Source organism: Gymnogyps californianus, chromosome 1, assembly GCF_018139145.2.
Source record: "Gymnogyps californianus isolate 813 chromosome 1, ASM1813914v2, whole genome shotgun sequence".
NCBI classification, from domain to species: Eukaryota; Metazoa; Chordata; class Aves; order Accipitriformes; family Cathartidae; genus Gymnogyps; species Gymnogyps californianus.
Window position 1 is genome coordinate 121,047,258 of NC_059471.1, and position 19,153 is coordinate 121,066,410.

General features: G+C 36.0%; 1 protein-coding gene across 2 annotated transcripts in view; it reads right to left on the reverse strand.

Moving 5' to 3' along the window:
* The window catches only part of NECTIN3 (nectin cell adhesion molecule 3), a 68,296-nt gene that overhangs the window by 11,527 nt on the left and 37,616 nt on the right, over positions 1-19,153 (reverse strand). Inside the window, exons 5-7 of one of the 2 annotated variants that reach the window (XM_050905015.1) lie at positions 18,732-18,883; positions 3,920-4,058; positions 2,460-2,541 (exon numbers count right to left, since the gene is read on the reverse strand). In XM_050905015.1, the coding sequence (XP_050760972.1) occupies positions 2,460-2,541; positions 3,920-4,058; positions 18,732-18,883 (373 nt within the window). Of the gene's footprint in view, positions 1-2,459; positions 2,542-3,919; positions 4,059-6,549; positions 9,470-18,731; positions 18,884-19,153 lie in introns of those variants that run through there. The other variant, XM_050905007.1, reaches the window with a different exon arrangement.

The window sequence follows — 19,153 nt, forward strand, 5'->3', positions numbered from 1 at the left end:
GACACTTATTTCTATTAAAGCAGAAGCTCTTGCCTCAAGCATAACAGAGTACATGTTGATTATAGGTAGTATCACCTAGGAAGACTCAGCCTCCAGCTCCAGTTCTTTTCAGTTTTGGAGTTCCACAGAAGAGAAAAAGAACAGGTACACTAACAATGTTAGGCCAACATCCATTATTTTTTTAAATAAATCATAGTTAACATCTAGCCTGAAAAAGAACCAGATCTCTCCCCTCCCTCTCCCAGAACAACTTAAAACTGTATTTATCCAACTTGAGGGAAATGAGTATTTGATTCAGTTTGTTTAGGGTCTTTTCTCTATTTACAAAATATAAAAAAATGTTTTATCTAAATATATGTTCAAAGACTACAGTCAGCTTCAGCTTTTCTTAGTTCTTAAGTATTCACTAACAGAAGCCACAGTAAGCAAAACCAAGAAAGAATTCAAAGACAGCAGAGTTCCGAAAACAGTAAGGTATACACTTTATGAGTAGCCCTGTAAAGGATAAATAATTGCATTTCCTTTTGTTGTCATTTTGCCATCTAGCAGCACTACAGATGTACAAATAACACAATAGTCCATATCTTCTGATTCTATAAGCAAGATGATCTTTTACTATAATACTTAAGGCATTGGAATGTACTAGCAGAAGCACAATTCATCAATATTGCATTTGCTGAGTATTGTAGTGACAGAAGAAAGAGCTACTACATAGTTAGCACAAGATGCCCAATCTGAGCACAGAAAAGCACTGTTTCTTTTGTGTCATCTTAGGTGTTATACCACCTTCAAGATCAGAAGACAAAAACCTACTATGCTTTTTGCCAACTAAATGTTTTATATCTTCATAACGTTATAGTCATCAGGCTGCTACTAAAAGGAGCAACGATCTCAGAAAAGATTCTTGCTTCATTCAGCAAGAATATTAGCACGTATTACTTGATGTAATATTTGTAATACACAATATTCTTTTCATGCATTACTTTCATGAGAAAGAGGAAAGCTTTTATCAGTAACTCATATTTGGTGAGCTTTAGTAACCAGCAATCACATCAAGAAAATCTACAAGAATATTTTCAGTGTTACCAAGAACTCCATCAAAATCCATCTTGAAGGTAGGTGAAGATTTTTTCCTAGGGCATCCCTCTATCAGAAAAAAAGGCTTCTATGGGTCCTTAAAGCTGCAAAGGTACACCAGAGTATTGGAAAAACAGTATTTGTTATAAACAAATGATTGCCTGAATTACCTCAGTCTTATAATTCAGCACATCGATGGTCAGAATCACATTATTTATACAAAGTACTGAAGATGGAACAAAAATCCCATTAAGAACAATTATAATCTAATTCTCACTGACAGGTGATTAAAGTTTTTTTCAATGTAAGCAGAAATCAAAAAAATCAGACTGACTGATTTAATATATAAAAAAATCACACTTTAAGGGCTATAGTCAGGATCTATAGTTTTCATGAACAGACTGGTTTATTATATGAAGTGTAATAATCAATACTGTTAACTGAAGCTGTCTCCCATGAACAAGTCCCTTCTGTGTTGCCTAGTGCAAAAAAAGCCTCCTGAAACCTGGAGTTTCAGAAGCAGTTCAATCCAGTACAAAGCCATGCTGTAGTAAGATGGGCAGTCCTGTCCTTTCTTGCTCCCCACTTATTTTAACTGTCTCATTTGCTAGAATTAGCTTTTTGTGTATCACCTCTATGATCCTGTTGTATCAGACTACACCCACACAAACACTAAATGCTGGTAAGGAACTTTATTGCCTATTGCTGTCTTGTTTGGACAGCATTACTTTAGATCACATGAAGCTAGCCCTGAAAGCATACTAAAAATTCAAGTACTTGTCACAGAATTAGTACAGAGTCTTTTGTTGCTGATAAAGTCAAGAAAAAAGATAAAATTAGAAGTTACATAATTGCAAGCATTTAAAAGTGATTTAGTGATCTTCACCGGGAATCAAAACTATACTTTGGTAAATTAGCCGTGCCAAAGCCCAAATTCCAATATATCCCCACCAGTCAAACCTTAACAGCTTAAAAGAATGGCAGTTGTTACTAGCATGGAAGATGATGCTGCTGAAGTCACTTGTTAAGTTTACAAAGTATATTTGTTGCCCCATATGAAGATTGTTTTATAAAGCTATGTATATTCTCTTAATCACCACAATTTCAGCTAAAGCTGCTTCTACTTTGAGAGGAGTAGTCTGTCAAACACTATTAGAGATACAAAAAAGATCTATCTACCAGTTTCCTGACCTCTAGGGATGACTAACACCAAGGATATAAGATTCAGACATCACATATGTAGGGAAACCTCTTGGTTGTGAGCCAACAATTGACAGACTCCATACATTATCAGGAAAGCAAAATCAGACTAAATTAACATAATAAAGGAAAGTTAACACTTTTCCTACCTCAATTTAAGATGTATATAACAACTTACTCACCTGAAGCATAGCTTCTTTCTGTGGTACAGAGAATGCTCTCTCCTCACATGAAGATGGTTTGTGAGTGGGTGGAAGATCAATCCTGTAGTAAAGAATGAAATATGGCATGCCATGTTTGTGAAGTCCAATTGAATGGTCAGATATTATTTATTGTAGCTGCCAAATCATCCAACACTCAACATTCAGGGACACACACCTTTCAGTCAGCAATGACACATATATGAAATATGTAACATTAACACATCCACCACTGGCAATAATTCAGCCACACACTTCTTGTAGAAAAGCACCACCTAAAATTTGTTATTTATCCTGTAAGGTGTTAAGTAGCCTGAACTCCCCCCTACACGCTCCAGCTAAGTAGGATTAGGGACTACTGGTATCTATCATCATTTCTAGGTTATGAGATACAGCTTGAGCAACAGTCACTACTACAGTCTTTCTCTGAAAAGCCTTTGAGAAAGCCTTACAATCAGTTGTTACATGCAAGACTTCTCTATTGTAACTTTCTCAGTGAAAGCAAATGGTTATAGAAGAATTAAAGTGTTTAAGACTATTCATATAAATATGCTTCAGCTACAGAATTTAAGAGAAACAAACAAGAAAACAGTATTTCTAACCATGTTAGAAATTACTCTGTTGTAGGAAAACACTTGACTCATCTTGTTAGCTCAAGAAACTTAAATGCTGAAACTTATTTTATGCTTAACACTAAGTTATTTTATTCTACTCCTCATTAAGTATATACAGACATGACAGACATTTTCATTTCTCATTCAGTTTAAGTGTTAACTGTATATGGCACGTGTGAAAAGACTTGTATTTACAGATATTCAAAGCCATCGTCACTCTATGTATATTCCAAACAGGGTCTAGACATCATCCACTTTAACTGACAAATTCTTTTCAGACTTTTTTTGTTCGCTTGTTTGTTTGACCATATTGGATGCTTAGAAGTAAACTGCATCTCTGTGCCAGAGACTTGAAGAAACAACGAACATTCCAGAAAGCACATCAAGTCAGTCATTTCTAAGCACGTGTCTGTGGGTGCTTGCTTCATTTTACACATATATCAGGATAAATCTTAGGGGACCTTCACTTCTGCAAAGCATAGTCAATTTGCTCTCATGTTACACCTACAGTTATGATAAACTAGTAGTCTGTGGTATCAGTCAAGATGGACCTCTCCCCTGCCCTCCAGTTCAACTGACGAGCAGTTTTCTTTTAAGAAAACTTCTGAAGAGAAAGAATTATATTACCTCTGAAGTCATTCTTAGCTTCCTCATTTCTTTTTCAGAAATGCAAGTGATTTTACACTCGTCTACTCTGAAAATACAGCCCTGAAATTATGACAGCTGAACAGCTGCTAAGGGAACTCAGACATTTAAATTCCTGTATAGAACAAACGCTTTCTGCATATTGCTTTCAATTAAAAAAAAAAAAATCCAACACATACTCACACTTTGTCAAGATAGGATGGCCTTTTTTTCCTTGGGGTCAGCAGTACTGTCACAAAGATGGTAATGATAAAAAGAGCAAGGACTGCTCCAATCACAGCCCCTGCTACAGCAACAGAAGATGTCTGCTTAAATGGCACATCTGCAATGTGATAGCATAGATTACACCTTTAAGAAGTTCACATACTTTCAATACTCAGATAAGCTATTTCAGCGTTGCTCTGAGAAATGTTTCTTCCTTACATGACCAAACAGAAAGCCTTGTCCTGCACTAGAACTCTTGCAGTATTGGCTCCAGTCACCCAATTAAAAAACTGGTTGAATTAAGAGAGCTCATGAATCATTAACATGACTTCAAAAATTTCATTGACTACTTTTAATAAATACTAGCTGCATGCTTTTATTTTTGATTTCAAGGCAAGATGAAGTTACAGAACACATGCTTTGCACTTACATGAGCAAACGAAGTGTTAATTCAAAAAGCTAGACTACTATAGCTTTATTGGCAATCTTTCTTTAAAGCCACTGAAGTCTGCAGAAAGGAAAAAGGGAAACTTAATCAGAGGAAAGAAAGATATACTACTAGGACAACGAATACGCAGAATTGCTAATACTTCGCTTATACTTATCAAAGCAATCCCTAAAACCATCCACCATCTCTAGGACTTCACACTTTAAGCTACAAGAAACAGTAATTTTTATAAATAAATTCTAACAAGGGGGGAGAAAAGCTGGTTTAGTTTTTTTTTTAATGCATTTTTCTTTTGACCTCAGTATTGTCAAATCCAATGTGTAACAACTCTCATGCTAAATTAACACGCTTGTCAGTCTTTAAAGGTCACCCATTTCACTATGCTAGGAATTCAATAAGTTTTAAATCTCATAAAACTGTGAAACCTACTAGCATACTTTAATTCAATATCATCAATCTCAGTGTTTCAAACTTGCACTAACCGGCTTATAAAAAGCTGCACAATTGGAATAATTCACATTAGCTTCACTAAAACTTTTACCTGTAAAATATAGGTAGCATACAGAAATAATGCTCATCTACATTGATTACTGGATCAGAAAGCTGACAGCCAAGGAGTTTAAAATTAACACAGCTCTGTACTTGTAACATACTTCTAATGCAGTTTACTCCAGCTATTTTCCTTCAGAAATAATCATATGCTGCATTTCTCCAAACAGCACACAATCATCCTCTGTTTAATCTCTTACCAGAGGAAATTTTAAGAGCCTCTTCAGCTATATATTCTATGCACAGGTCAAAAAACCAAAACTATGCAATGTGTTTTATCTATTACTCATAATTCTAATGCTGTTCTGCCTGTATGCTGGAAAGCTAGACAAAGTCATCTTTTTGTTATCCCTCATTTCAGAAAAAAAAACCAAAACTAAAATCACCCAACAACAAAACCCAAACCAAACCACCTTACTCCAATCTGATAAGGGGATTCCTGTCCTCTAACTGCATATGAAAGACCTAACAGCAATACTCCCCTGGAATAACTCATGCAGGTATGTTTAAGCAGCTTGAACAAAACTGAAAGTAGCATTTTTTATGACCGTTTTAAAGTTAAGGGATAAAGTCATAGATTAACAACTTGCAGGAAGCTAATTCACTCCAGAAGATTAACATAACATACCACCTTCAGTGATCATTGTTCTATTTTACAAAACAGCTTTCTTGGCATAAGCTCCATTTGTCTCTCAGATACCAGTCTATATACATAAGAACCATAATTCCCATTTTCTCCTGAAGAATGGGCACATGAATCAGTGGAAGGCTCACTTAACCACTGCATTTTAATTGGCTTAAATTTAGTTTACAGTGGGTGCCCTCTTGTTTAAGTGAGAAAGTCGCAGGTAACTAATATACACCTTTAGGTCCAGAATTCATGGAGACACTTTGGTCTTGTGATTACACCAGCAGATTCTTGACTGTTTCGTACTGTACTAACTTTACAGTGCCTTTTTTTCTGATAAATTCTGCTATAACGTTGAAACATTGTAAAGTATTATACTTCCAATGAAAGGACAGCCATTGAATCCCATTTTGAGTGACATGACAACAGCCACCCATTTACCTCTGAACACCAGGAAAAACAGCAATATCCCAGCAAGTGTAGCAACATGCAGGAACTGAACTGAAGCGCAATTACCACAGGGCTCACTTAATATGCTTTTTTGAATTGCTTTGGCAAAAGAGTAGGCACAAAAATTCTATCAAACCAGAGGAACAATCAGAAACCCAGACTACCATGCCAAGCTGAACAAACCAGAGACCACCTAAGATACATGGTGCCAGCTACACAGCATTTTAATCACCAGTTGGTCAGAAACAGATGGGAATTGATTCACTCCAAGAAATACAGTTGAAGCAGAGCTACAGCAACTGAAAACAAAAAATAAAAAAAATAATTTTTTTTTTTGAGAATGTGAATCCTAGATAGTGTCTCAGCTGTGCTTAAAGTGAAACTGTTCGGACAGAAACTATCCCTATTTATCATTCTCAAGGTTCATACTTCTTAAAATAGTTTCTAGAGACACTTCTTTTATAAGCTTAGGGCCTCCAAGAGGAAATGCTAAAAAGCCTATCTTAAACAGCTTAAATACTTTAGTTCCTTCTACCCAGCCTCCAGCTTTATTATGCTTTTTCATCTCCAATTTTAAGAACATATCTGTCAAACATTTTTGAACACTACCTATATTCCAGAACGTAACAAAAAGTTTATTCACACAACAGCCATTTGTACTTACAATCAATTCTTTTTACAGCAGACATAATGTACAAAACATTGCAACACGTGTAAGCCCTATCCCTATTATCAACTTGAACTCCAAAACATTTCAACTTCTTAACCCATAGGAATTAAATATATATATTTTTAAAAATTAAAACAAAAAATCCACAGAGACAAAAGCAAGATATCCCATGTGGAGAACAGGTTTATGGTTATGTTTATTTCCAAGTAACACCATCTTTTAAAGATGATATATCAAGTATTTTTTATTTGAAGAGAGGTATGATCTCTTTATTCCAGAAATAATTTGGATCAGAACCTTCTGCTAGAAATTTAACTCCTTTCCTTGCGTTTGCACTCAAACTACAGATACACACAGTATCATTTGCTATTGTTCTTGAGACTTTGGTCAATCATGTATCAGTACTCCATTAATCCAAACATGAACTTAGATTTTTTAGGGATGCTTTTCCATTTGAATTTCAAATAAAGTTGTTATCCTAATCTTTTTTAAAGACATGCAGTCATATGCAATCACAGTGTATTGTCTACAACGCTCAATACAACTATTTTTGTGAAGCTCTAAATGCTGTAAGCCACCAAAGATCATGAGGATAGAAAAGAACTTCCAGCATGAACGCTCATGAAGCAGCCATGATTATGCAGCCTATTTCATTTTAAAGGCAGCACAGATTTTTCCCTTTTCAGGTTTCAAATATTAATAGTCTTATCAGCTTCATTTTCTCAAGCTAAACACTTAAAAATGGCACTTCAAAGGATCTACTATTTTAATTATGAATTTATCATTGTTCTGTAATTCATCTAAAATTATTTCTTTCCTCCCTACATGATCAGCAGAATTAGTTTGGTGAACCTGCTCAGGACAAAGTAGAACTACTTCAGATGTCAAACGAGATGTCCTAAATATAATGTATACAAAGTCATTTTAAAGAACAAGAACATGTTGTTAAATCAGTATCGATTATTTGCAGGGGAAACAAATCCACTGCAGTACAGAGACTGCGATTTACCTAAATGCCTGTTTCGTAGATTCTGTAGTTGCACCATCGGAGAGTGTGTTTTCACTATATGAAGTAGCAATGCAGGTGTCCACTTTCCTACTAATGATCTGAAATTCTAGTTACCCTCTTCAAAGCAAGCATTGTAACTTACTCAGAAGCAGCATAAAACTGCTGTTTTAACTTCTGGTCATCAAAAATCTAGCAAATGCTTTGACACCTCTTAGCATGCTTAGTATTTATTGGCATCCAGGAAAATCAGCTAATTCACATTAGCCTCCAGCTTCAAAAATCTATTAGTTTTCTTCTCAGTTGTGTCCAATTCTCCAGCTTTCAAATTCAATGGTAAGATTCCCACAAGGCCTCAGAAACAGGGCTCAAATTGTACCCTGTGTACTTGCAAAAAGAGAGTCTTGTATTCGTTAATGAATTTTGACATCCTGCCAATTAAAGGCCTAAGAAGATATCCTACTGTATGTATATATATAGACACTAGCAGAAGCTTTAGAAATCAATGACTATAAAAAATAATTTTTCATCTTATTCAAAGACAAGCCTTTGACCTGTTTACACAGTTACTCCTCAAAATCTTGTTCATAAGTTAGTTTCAGTGCAATGACTTCTTTTAAGTACATAGTTACAAGAAGGCTCATTAAAATACTAAGAGGTATTCATTTTTGTGCAGAAAAACCTAAAAATAAAGCTTTGATTCTGCTGTAACTCATTTTACTTGGTAAAGTATTTGCTATACAGAAGCATTAAGTTTACCACAGATGGTATCTAGATTGGAGTAATTCACTTAATCTGCAAAGTAAAAGCCCCAAAAGATTATATTTGATCATTGCCTTAGGTAAACTTCTTTTTAAATCAGAGAGCCAAGACAGCCACTTTTTATTCTTAAACAGTTTTGAATGGCAACTTTAATTTAGCCTTGTTACCTCTGACATAGACCAATATAAGCACTCTGCATTAAAACTCAAATCTGAAACAGTAGTACAGCATTGGGAAAAAAAGCAGCTCAAATACATTTTCCCCAGATTCAATATTTCCATTGTGTCAAGTCACAATATAAAAACCTTCAAAAAAAAAATCAGTTTCAAAAAGTTTATTCCTCCTCTTGTTTAAGTATAAACAATCTGAAAGTGATCAGCCAATGAAATGAACTGTAGGTACACATTTAGTATTCAGTGGTTATTACACATACCACTCCCTCCGAGATATTACCGAGCCATCTATGTGAGAAACAAAGTCTTCTTCATTGTCATCGTAACATTCACCACCCATATACTTCATTCCCAATGTTCCACCTTCATAGTAATCCATTGGTCTTTCATAACGTTCCTGGTACCTGTTAATATTGTCTATATTGTTCCACTCTGGTTTTTCAGGGTCTTCTAAATAATCTTTAGATATTAAGCTGTTCATTGGATGCTTTATTTCTTTTTTTATACTGTCAGGGTAAGAATCCACATCATCTGACTGAAGAACATCTATTTGAGACTCTTTTTGCATATCTGACGGTGGAATGTAGTTCTTAGCAAAGTAGTCACCACGGAACGTCCGTCTTCTCCTATAGCAGATAATTCCAACCAGAACACTGACAAGTATGAGGAAGAGAGCCCCACCCACCGCACTACCGATGACGGTACCCCAAGTGTCTTCCTGCATTGCTGGCAAGGTTGATGTTGGGAAATCTATTATTCTAGGTTCTGTTGCTAAACCTGTGATGCCATCAGTCGAAGGATGCCAGGGAACCGTGGGCAGTCGAGTGGTAGTAGTAGGAGGATCTAATGGAAAGAGCAAAGAAGTAGACAAGACACAGAAAAGGCACAGAATGTCAATGCAAGCTAAATCAGTTAAGGGTTTATAAGAAAGCAAGGTTGATGGGTATGTTCTACAAGAATAGTTTTTCATTCTCAAGTTCATGGCACTACAAAAAGTCTTACACTTTCCATAGGCTTTGAACTAGCTTCATTACATGTGGTTTTGAGCTATGCTGCAGTAGGATAGGAAGTCTGGGGAGAAAATAAAATAAAAATAATCTTTAAGTAGACATCTTGCCCTCCTCAAAGTAAGGAGATGCAGCTTTTCTGCTCAGATGTTCACTGTTCATAGTTCATTATTTACCTCCCCCATGGAAGAATGCTGTCTATTAGGAAAAACCCAAGCAGTCCTCTTATCTTCCCTGCCAGCAGTTAGGAATACTGGATCAAATTAATTGATTATGCCACAGAGTCAATTATTCCACATTAAATTCCCACTTCAGAAATTGTTCAGGGCACTGAGTATAAGAATGAAAAACTATGTGTTGTGTGCTCAGTCAGCAGCACATGAACTACTGTTTTTTAAGCTATTCTCTCCAAAAACATTTGTTGCATTAATACAACTTACTCAGCTTCACCTTGGGATTAGTGAAAGAAGCACAGTTAAAAATGGCATGTATTAATCTCAAAATAAAACTTATGTTGAGCAAGGAGCTTTCAGGATTTTAAAATAAAAAAAATTGGAACATTTGAAGTAAAAATGATTTCTATGCATTCCTCCTAAAAGCAATTTGATCCCTTATGCACAAAGAAATTTCCATATTCATTCCTCAATAAAATATCAACCGATTTCATGTCAGGTTCTACAAGTAAACAAGAAATTGCCAGATACCAAGCTTCTCCAGCACTCGGCTTTTTCCTTTGTTCTTTAGGTCTACTGGAGATGTATGCATCTGTATTGAAGACAAGGTTGCAAGTGATGGGCTGATGACACTGAGAAAGCCTCCTGAGATTAACCCAGTCAATCGCAATGTTACATGCAACTCCAGTTTCTATTTCTGTGCCGCACTGAGTAAAACCGGCTTTTTGCCTCACCCAATGCAAGGTAATTTTAAAATCAGTAAAGCAACAAACACTAAACATGTTGTTATAGCTTGAATCTTTTAGAGAGAATATTACATGGACAGCCAAGTAGCTCATTATGTCATGTTATTTAGTTAAATGCCCATAAGCAAGATTCATGGAACTACTACTACCATATTAGAGGCACCCTAAATTTACCACCACAAAAAGTAAAAGAGATAGAACTGGAGATTTGTCAAGCTTCCAGTTATTTGACAAATCATAACTTTAAAGATTCATAAATATGATTTTTAATCTTACTACTCAGAGACAGCCATACAATTCTTTCATACTAGACAGAATTGCCACATGTCATGATCACTACAAATAATACTTCAGACTGCACCTCACTGCTGAACACAACATTTTAAGCTTGACATAAGTAAAGTTTTACACAGATTTTCAAAGCACCTGATTATAATTACTTGACTATGTAAAAGTGGTGATTTGTTAGGGAGCTATACATAAATGAAATTAATTTGACAGAAGATAGGAAACTGAACAAGGAAGATGCACTACCAAAATGAACAAGAGGAATTCAGATTATGATTTTAGTAAAAACTGATTTAAAGTGAGTTTAATAATTTAACAAAGAAGTAGAGATTAAGGAATCCGAGTTTACCAGGGTTCCCATGTCCCACAGATCCATAGGTCAAGAAGTTAAACTCAAAACCCTCTTCCTTGAAAACATATTTGCTTTAGACACAAGATTTGTTAGCTTAAAATACAGTTTTAGGCAGTACCAGCAATATCGTCTTCCAGCCTATATATACTCTGGTTTTTTTAAACTGCCTTTGTAATTGTTCATCTATTTCCCTCTGATACTGAGGTCTTAAGTCTCATCCTCCACATCCACAATATAAAATACACATTCACAAGTATGTAGTATTTGCATCCTGGCAAGTTTAACAATCACATATGTGAAATAAACACAGTGGCAATTACACTCTACTATTAATATATTAAAACACCAGTGTTTTACAAAAGCTTTTCCTTCAAAACTTCTGTTTCATCCACCAGTTGTCAGGTTGTTGAACTGCATTATCTACAAGTACTAATTAACATATTAATCTTAAATTCATTGCAAATGTAGTATCAATTCAGTGTTTGTTTATATGTATTCCTAGAATACATAACCATGAATACTTCTACTGTCTATTTGTGTCAGTACCTTTTATTGTTGAAGAATGACAAAATTAAAATTGTCCCTCTTTGTTTACAAGGTCAATTACAATGCAGAACATGTGAAGTTAACTTCTGATGTCACCCAGAGCTTTCTGAATGTAAAACTAGATTTACTTTTTTCCTTCCTTTCTGCACCAAGCAAGTTTCCCAAATAAAAAGCAACATTAAGACCAGGAATGCTGGAGTTCCTTACCTCTACTCCATCACTTTTGCTTGCAAATCACATCTCAAATGCTATCTCCAAATTAAGAAAATGCCACTCTTGTCTGTTGGTATGAAAGACTATATTCTTTCATACCAAGAAGCTGTTTAATTATAACTTTTCATGTCATCACCGATACCCGTTTCTTTGAGTTCTTAATGCTTTCCACAAAACATTAAGCACATCATTTTGATTTTAAGTTGTTTCAAATGGCACTTTGTTCAAAAGCATCAATTTCCTACTGATTATTTTCTTTAACATTTTACTTACGACCCAATGTTTAACAGCTCTCATCTCTTTCACTGATGTAGGCTTGTGCTGTTGCACAAACCACAACAACATATTGAAGTATCCATGCAGGCCAGGGAGCTGAAAGTGGCAAAAATTCTGAAAAATTTTGGTTTTAGATTAAATGAATCTTGATTTCCACTTCTGTCTCTTACTATGTCTGCGCCCTGTTCAAATCCTTATTACACATACCCTGTAGTAATGATGAGGACAAGTGAAAACCCACAAAAAATTTCTTCTACTATTACATAGCTACCACCCTCATTAAAATAGGATAAGAGACGTAACTGAAAACAGCAAAAACCTGTCTTCTGGTATGAAAGAGTAAACCCATCAGCTCCCTCCATACATAAAAAGAAGCCAAGTTTACCTAGTTTGTTTCAAAGCCTTTGACAGTTTTCTACCAAGAAAAGCAAGATTTGCTCTTTACTTCAAATGAAGTGCTAATAGTTTCTCAAACAAAGCACCATGGTCCTTGTACAGTATGCTTAGTTTTCCCTCTATTACTTATTTTCCAGATGTTACCCATGGAAGTCAGTACCAACTTTCAACAGCTTCAGTCTGATATTTTTACTTTTCCGTTTAATGACTCTTCTTGATACAGTTTTCCCAGCTCTTGCCATACAAAGAACTGATCTTGGGTAGATGAGTTTCTAAATTTAGTAGAGACATCCGACTACATGATATGTCTCATGTCCCCAAACACTACATCTCCCCCCCTCAATCCCCCTGCAGTACATCCTCGTTCAAACGTCCAGGACCCATCTTTGCTTCCATGAGAATTCAAAGCCAACAAGACACCAAGTGTCAGAAAGATGAATTGGCAGAGACATGGATGGATCATGCTTAGATCACCACAAAATCTTAGATTAAGTCCTGTCTTGGTATCAACAAGCACACCATCGTAAAAATCAACTAGAGAACACAATATTTTTAAACTACAAACCATTTTGGATTTAGCCCACTATGAAGTATTTCAGGGGTAAGGTGACCAGCTCTATAATAAGGAAGAAGAAAATTCAATACTGGAACACATCTTCTTTGGCTGAAATTTGTCTCTTAAGCATTACAGAAACAAAGTTTTGGAAGGAAAGGTGCCTTGGCTAGTTCTCATGTATTAATACAGACAGTCAAAGTCTGTCTTGTTTCAAAAACCATGATAAAGTCTAGATGTCCCCACTTAAAAAAACCACAAACCCCACACGATTCAAGATCCACACTTCAACTTCAACATCCCTTTCTTTGCCTTCTGCAAGTCAAGGACCTGCTATCAATTACTTATAATGCAAAAGTGAGTTGACTTTGCACAAATTACAAGATCTCTCTCTTTGCAGTTCTCATTTTACTGAGTGGAAAGTGTCTGCCTGTATATGTATTACATATATGTTTGCACAGAGACATATTTACCTCTGCTTCTTAACATGCTGTTATTGCTAAATGTCCCTTAGATGCTAAGCACCTTGATAACTCTATGTAGCTGGGCATTATAAAAACAGCCCTTTCTTTCAACTGCTGAAAAGCTTATGTTGCAACTCCCTTATAACAGCAGTGAAAGTAGCCTTTCCATGAAAGGCGGCTTTCTGAATGTCTGAGATTAAAGTATTTTGAAATTTATCATTGTTTCTCCAACCATTCCCACTCTAAAGTCAAGTAGTGGTTAAGGACACTGTGTAACCCTCTCCCCACAAAGTGTCTTGTGTACACAGGTTCCACATTGGAGTTAAACATCTTCCTTAGGATTATCTTCAGTTTGTTCCCCCCCATTTTGTCAGCATGATAGATATGAAGATTGGTATCAGCCTGAAGCAACCAACAGTTTCTTTCAGAGTCAATCATCCATTTCCAAAGTTCAGTGTACTTTTGCAGTTTCTAGCTGGGATTTCCATGCACTGAGTGGAACATTTTGGCACTTCTCTGGGACACAAGAAAAAAAACTGTTATCATTAACATAACCTCAAGCTTGCAAAGAATATTCAGGAACAACATTGAAAGTTCAGAGCCTGCCCTACCAGGTAGCATGCAAGTTAGCAGTTAGGATATCCTGGGACCCCCTTTTCTATACAGCAGAAAAAAAACCAGTTTATCAGTATCCCTTCTAATATATATGTTACAAAATGCAAGAGTGCCTGTATTGACAATGCTCTCTCAGAAGAGAGGTCTATATATGAAGAAACAAAAGCAAAAATGATGATCAGCCTCTGCTACGTTAACCCTGGCAATATCTACCCTACAAGAAGGTGACTTACAAGTCACATCTTCCTAGAATTGCTAGGATTGCTGGCTAACAAAGGCTGGCTTTACTTTTAACAAGAAGTAGTCTCTTCCAAAGGCAGTCATTTGAAAAGATGACAGAGGAAGCAAGTATTTTCCTACCTGAATGTGAGTCTCACAGGTCACCCCTCTCTTGCAAATGGAGAAGGGGAAGCCTCAGTAAACAGTATGAAGGGGAGGGAACACAGAACCAAGAAAATAAAGTTCAATTCCTTGTGTAAAAAACCTCAGTAAGTCTATATTACAAGATGGAGTGCTTTATATATCAAGCTGACAGCTTGTTTTGGAAAACGTGTTGCTGTAGAACTAAGTCAGTAACTTCTACAACACTTGATTGCCTCTGAACTCCATGAGGAGAATGACTTGCTTTTGCTGGACAACCATACAAACCAAGTTTAACTTTACATCACTGAACAAGTAAGAAATAGTGAAGATATCTGTGCCTTAAAACCAATATTAAAAAAAGTCTCTAGCTTCAAACAGGATTTTAGTATTTCCCTATCCATATAAAGATGTATCACCTCCTGTAACTAGAAGCTGGTGAACCTACCATTTAGTGCCTGTCAACTACTTCTCTTGTATTTCCCTATTCTACTTCAAGAGTATTAACATAAAGGTTAGGAGCACAACAGAATTTATTAAAAATACAGCTTTATTTTTTAGCAATACATATTAGGACCTGTCCCGGTTTTGGCTGGGATAGAGTTAATTTTCTTCTTAGTAGCTGGTACAGTGCTGGGTTTTGGATTTAGTGTGAGAATACTGTTGATAACACTCTGAGGTTTTAGTTGTTGCTAAGTAGTGCTTATCCTAAGCCAAGGACTTTTCAGTTTCCCATGCTCTGCCAGCAAGCAGGTGTGCAAGAAGCTGGGAGGGAGCAGAGCCGGGGCAGCTGATCCCAACTAGCCAAAGGGATATTCCATACCATGGAATGTCATGTTCAGTATATAAACAGGGGGGAGCTGGCCGGGAGGGGCGGGTCGCTGGTTGGGCATCAGTCAGCGGGTGGTGAGCAACTGCATTGTGCATCACTTGTCTTTCTTGGGTTTTATTTCTCTCTTTTTGTTATATTCCTTTTCATTGCAATTATTATATTATTATTATTATGAGTTAGTATTGTTTTTTATTTTACTTTAGCTACTAAACTGTTCTTATCTCAGCCCACGAGTTTTACCTTTTTTTTTTCCCCTCCTCCCCATCCCACTGGGAGGGGGCAGGGGGAAGCGGCTTCGTGGTGCTTAGGTGCTCGCTGAGGTTAAACCACAGCAGGACCAAAAGCATTTTCTGCTCAACTTACATTCCAATCCTACAACACACTTCAACTTAACAGCTGCTTTTTCTAGCAGTTAAAAAACTTTACAACTACCAGCATCATGACTGTTCAGAAACATTAACTTTATAAATCCTCTTTGACAGCTTCATAATTAAACTTTGAAAGACGGTATGATCATACAGCTTTGCTTGCTACCATCAAAGTTTCACTTTATGTTTTTGCCAATTTTTATACAGTGGAAAATAGCTAAGACAGAAAAATAAGCTAATTAAAAATGACTGCTCTACAGTACAGCAGTGCCATGTTCACCATTACTAGGTAATATCTGCTCAGTTAAGTCAAATACTCAGGTGGTAAGCAGTCTGACTTAAAGTTTACTACTTCAGTCTTATTTTCTGTACTCCTGACATCAGTCTCTATGTTCCCTCTGTAGAGTAACCTGAATGATTATTATTAAAGATGGACATTTTTGCTATTTCATAGTCACTAACCCATCCTGCATCATTTTAAGGGCATTTCAGTTATTTAAAGAGCCAGTCACACTGAAAAGTTATTCTTAGTTACAATGAAATGTGCTCAGTGTTAATTTCTGAAAACAATACAGGTGCTATACTTCTTGATTGCCTCACCTGTCATTTTAATCAAGTCTCCTATATACTAAAAGTTAATACACAGTGCTTTTAGTCAGTTTGGTATAATCTTCTCTAAGGTACATAGAGCAGAGTGCTGGATGCTTGTCTCAGTGCTAAACTGATGTGTACGACTTGCCTGAGCATTAGTTGTAGTAATACAGCACCAGACTTATTGTAAGTTGCCTAAAAATCACCTGTATTTTCTTAGATGTTGATCATGCTACACACTCCAAGATTAACATGAAGTTTTTAAAAACTGAAATTAATTTAATGTCAACTAAAGTATTTGTTTGTAGAACCATGAGCCTATATGATCTCTAGCTAGCTGAGGTTCAGTTTTGGCACTCCCTAAAAACAGCTAAGTTTTGCTATTTGCAATAAAGTTACTGCAGCAAAACAAAGTTGCTGAACAAAGCTGAAAAGCAGCACACATAATCAGTATCCATCAGTCCACACCAAAGACCAACTACTGCAGCTCAACTATCTCTGCAGTAAGCTAGTTTAAGTATGTTGCATTTGCCATAGGCTAGAACATAAGCCATCACCACAGCTCAACTAGCATGTATGCCTATTCTGCTTTTTCAAAAGCTTGATTCATTTTAGGAAATATCATATATGATTTCACAGTTAGCCCATTTTAGTCTGTTAGTCACAAATGTAATTTGAATGACAGCCTTGTATTTTCATGCGTGACAGTCATGGTAAAAAGCATGAGTTCTACTTACAGCTGATCATATTCATAGAACTGACAACTTGAAGAGTGGTGGACTTGAAAAAGCTTCCCCCTCCTTACTGTTAGAATAGGGCTGAGAACAGAGCTATAAACTGTATTATTATTTACTGAGTAAGCATATTTGAATGTTACGTTCCAGAATATTTCATCCTATTTAATGATGATATTCTAATTTTTTTTACTTGATATTTCTTACAATGTGACAGTCTCCATAATTGTTTTGAGACTGTTACACAGCTATGAGTTCTTCTCCATAAAGGAAGCATTAGAACCAAGCATCCAAAAGTAGTTTCTCACAGAAGTGACTTTCATATTAATTTGCAGCACTTAACAGTCTTTTAATAGCTAGAATTTTATATAATTTAAGTTGTTTACAAATAATTCCACTGTCTCAAATGATTTAGAAGTTTCCAGTTAACTAGCTCATTAACTAGTCAGTTAATTAGAACTTACTAGTTTTCCACAATGGCCCGCAGTATAGTTACGTCAGACTGAAACACCATCCTTTGTTCTAAAGATGCAGATTAACTGTCAAATATGAATTTTGCCAGATGTGGCTTCAAACATCCTGTATTTCAGTTTTAGTCTTAAGTTTTCACTCTCGTCTCAACCCTTAAGTGTTCATATTTAGTTTTAAGTTCTTATGAAGAAGTCATCTATGTTTGTATCCTGTAGCTGGCCAACATGCACTTCGACACTTAATTCACATTGTGGAATAACTAACATCAAGAACTTACTGAAGAGCAGCAACACCATACAACAGAAAAGTTTTAATTTTCATGTCTGTATTATTTTCCTTAAAAAATGATAATATATTAGCACTTACTGATCAAGCGAGGTACTAGCTAATTTAGCTAATCCACTATGGAAATCTGGAGAAATTTTCACACTTGTACAGCACTATTCACATACACCCTAAGTCATGTTATTCTTTCACAAAGAAGGTGTCATAGTAAAACATTAATTGCATTGTGTTAGTAGATACGAGGATGTTTTCCAACAGCAGTGGTACTAAACAGACACACAAATTTGCCATATTATACTAAGTAGATCAGCAAGAATTCTGCATGAGACACTTTATGATTACCGGGTATCTGCAGCCTGAAAAAAGGAGACATTGAGTAACTGGAGTACAACACACATTCAGAATATAACTCTAACTTCCTTAAAGCAGAGCACCTTTCACTTTTCTAAATGTAGTTGTTCCCCTCCTACTAACATCTGTTTTTTCCATTTATTACAGACAAGGTACTGTTTATTGCAGTCAATATGTCTTGCCAAATGTAGGTTAACACTGGAAAAAAACCAAAGTTCACCTACCAAGAGAAAGTAATAATCTCAGAAGCACTATGGGAACTACCTCAACCTTAAGAATTTCCACTATATGTTGCTGTTAGTGAAGAGTCAGTTTAATGCCAAGTTTTACTGTAGCTCTCAAATCTGTACTTTCAATAGCTTTTCACACAATTAAAAGGCGTAAATATTTTATGCATCAACTGGCTCTTCAGTTTGCTATTTCAACCATTGACCAAAAAAAATTCCAAGTTAACATACTGTGTTTGCTGAGAAGTAAGACTTACCCAATATGTAGATAGTCTTCTGATCACTCCTCTGACCAAGGGAATTAGTCACCTTACAGATGTAAGTCCCAGTGTAGTTGTAAGTCAATGGGCTGCTGAACTGCAGAGTGTTGTTGACAGATAGCAATCCTTCAGGCCATTGTCCATCCAACCTAAAACAAAACAGTTAGTTATATTTCAGCTGTGATTCTTTATGACTAAAGTCTAAATATAACTAGTTTAAAATAATATTTGCAATAATCTAGAGAGTGAACTTCTCACTGTGCTCTGACATTGTCAGTGGGCTTTCATTGGATATTCTCAGTGTCCACCTGAACACTTAGTGTTCAATTTCTGTGCCAAATCCTTTAGATGTCAAATCTGCTGGCACTAGCAAGCTGTCTACAAATGAGTACTACTACAACTAAGAAAACATTATCTCA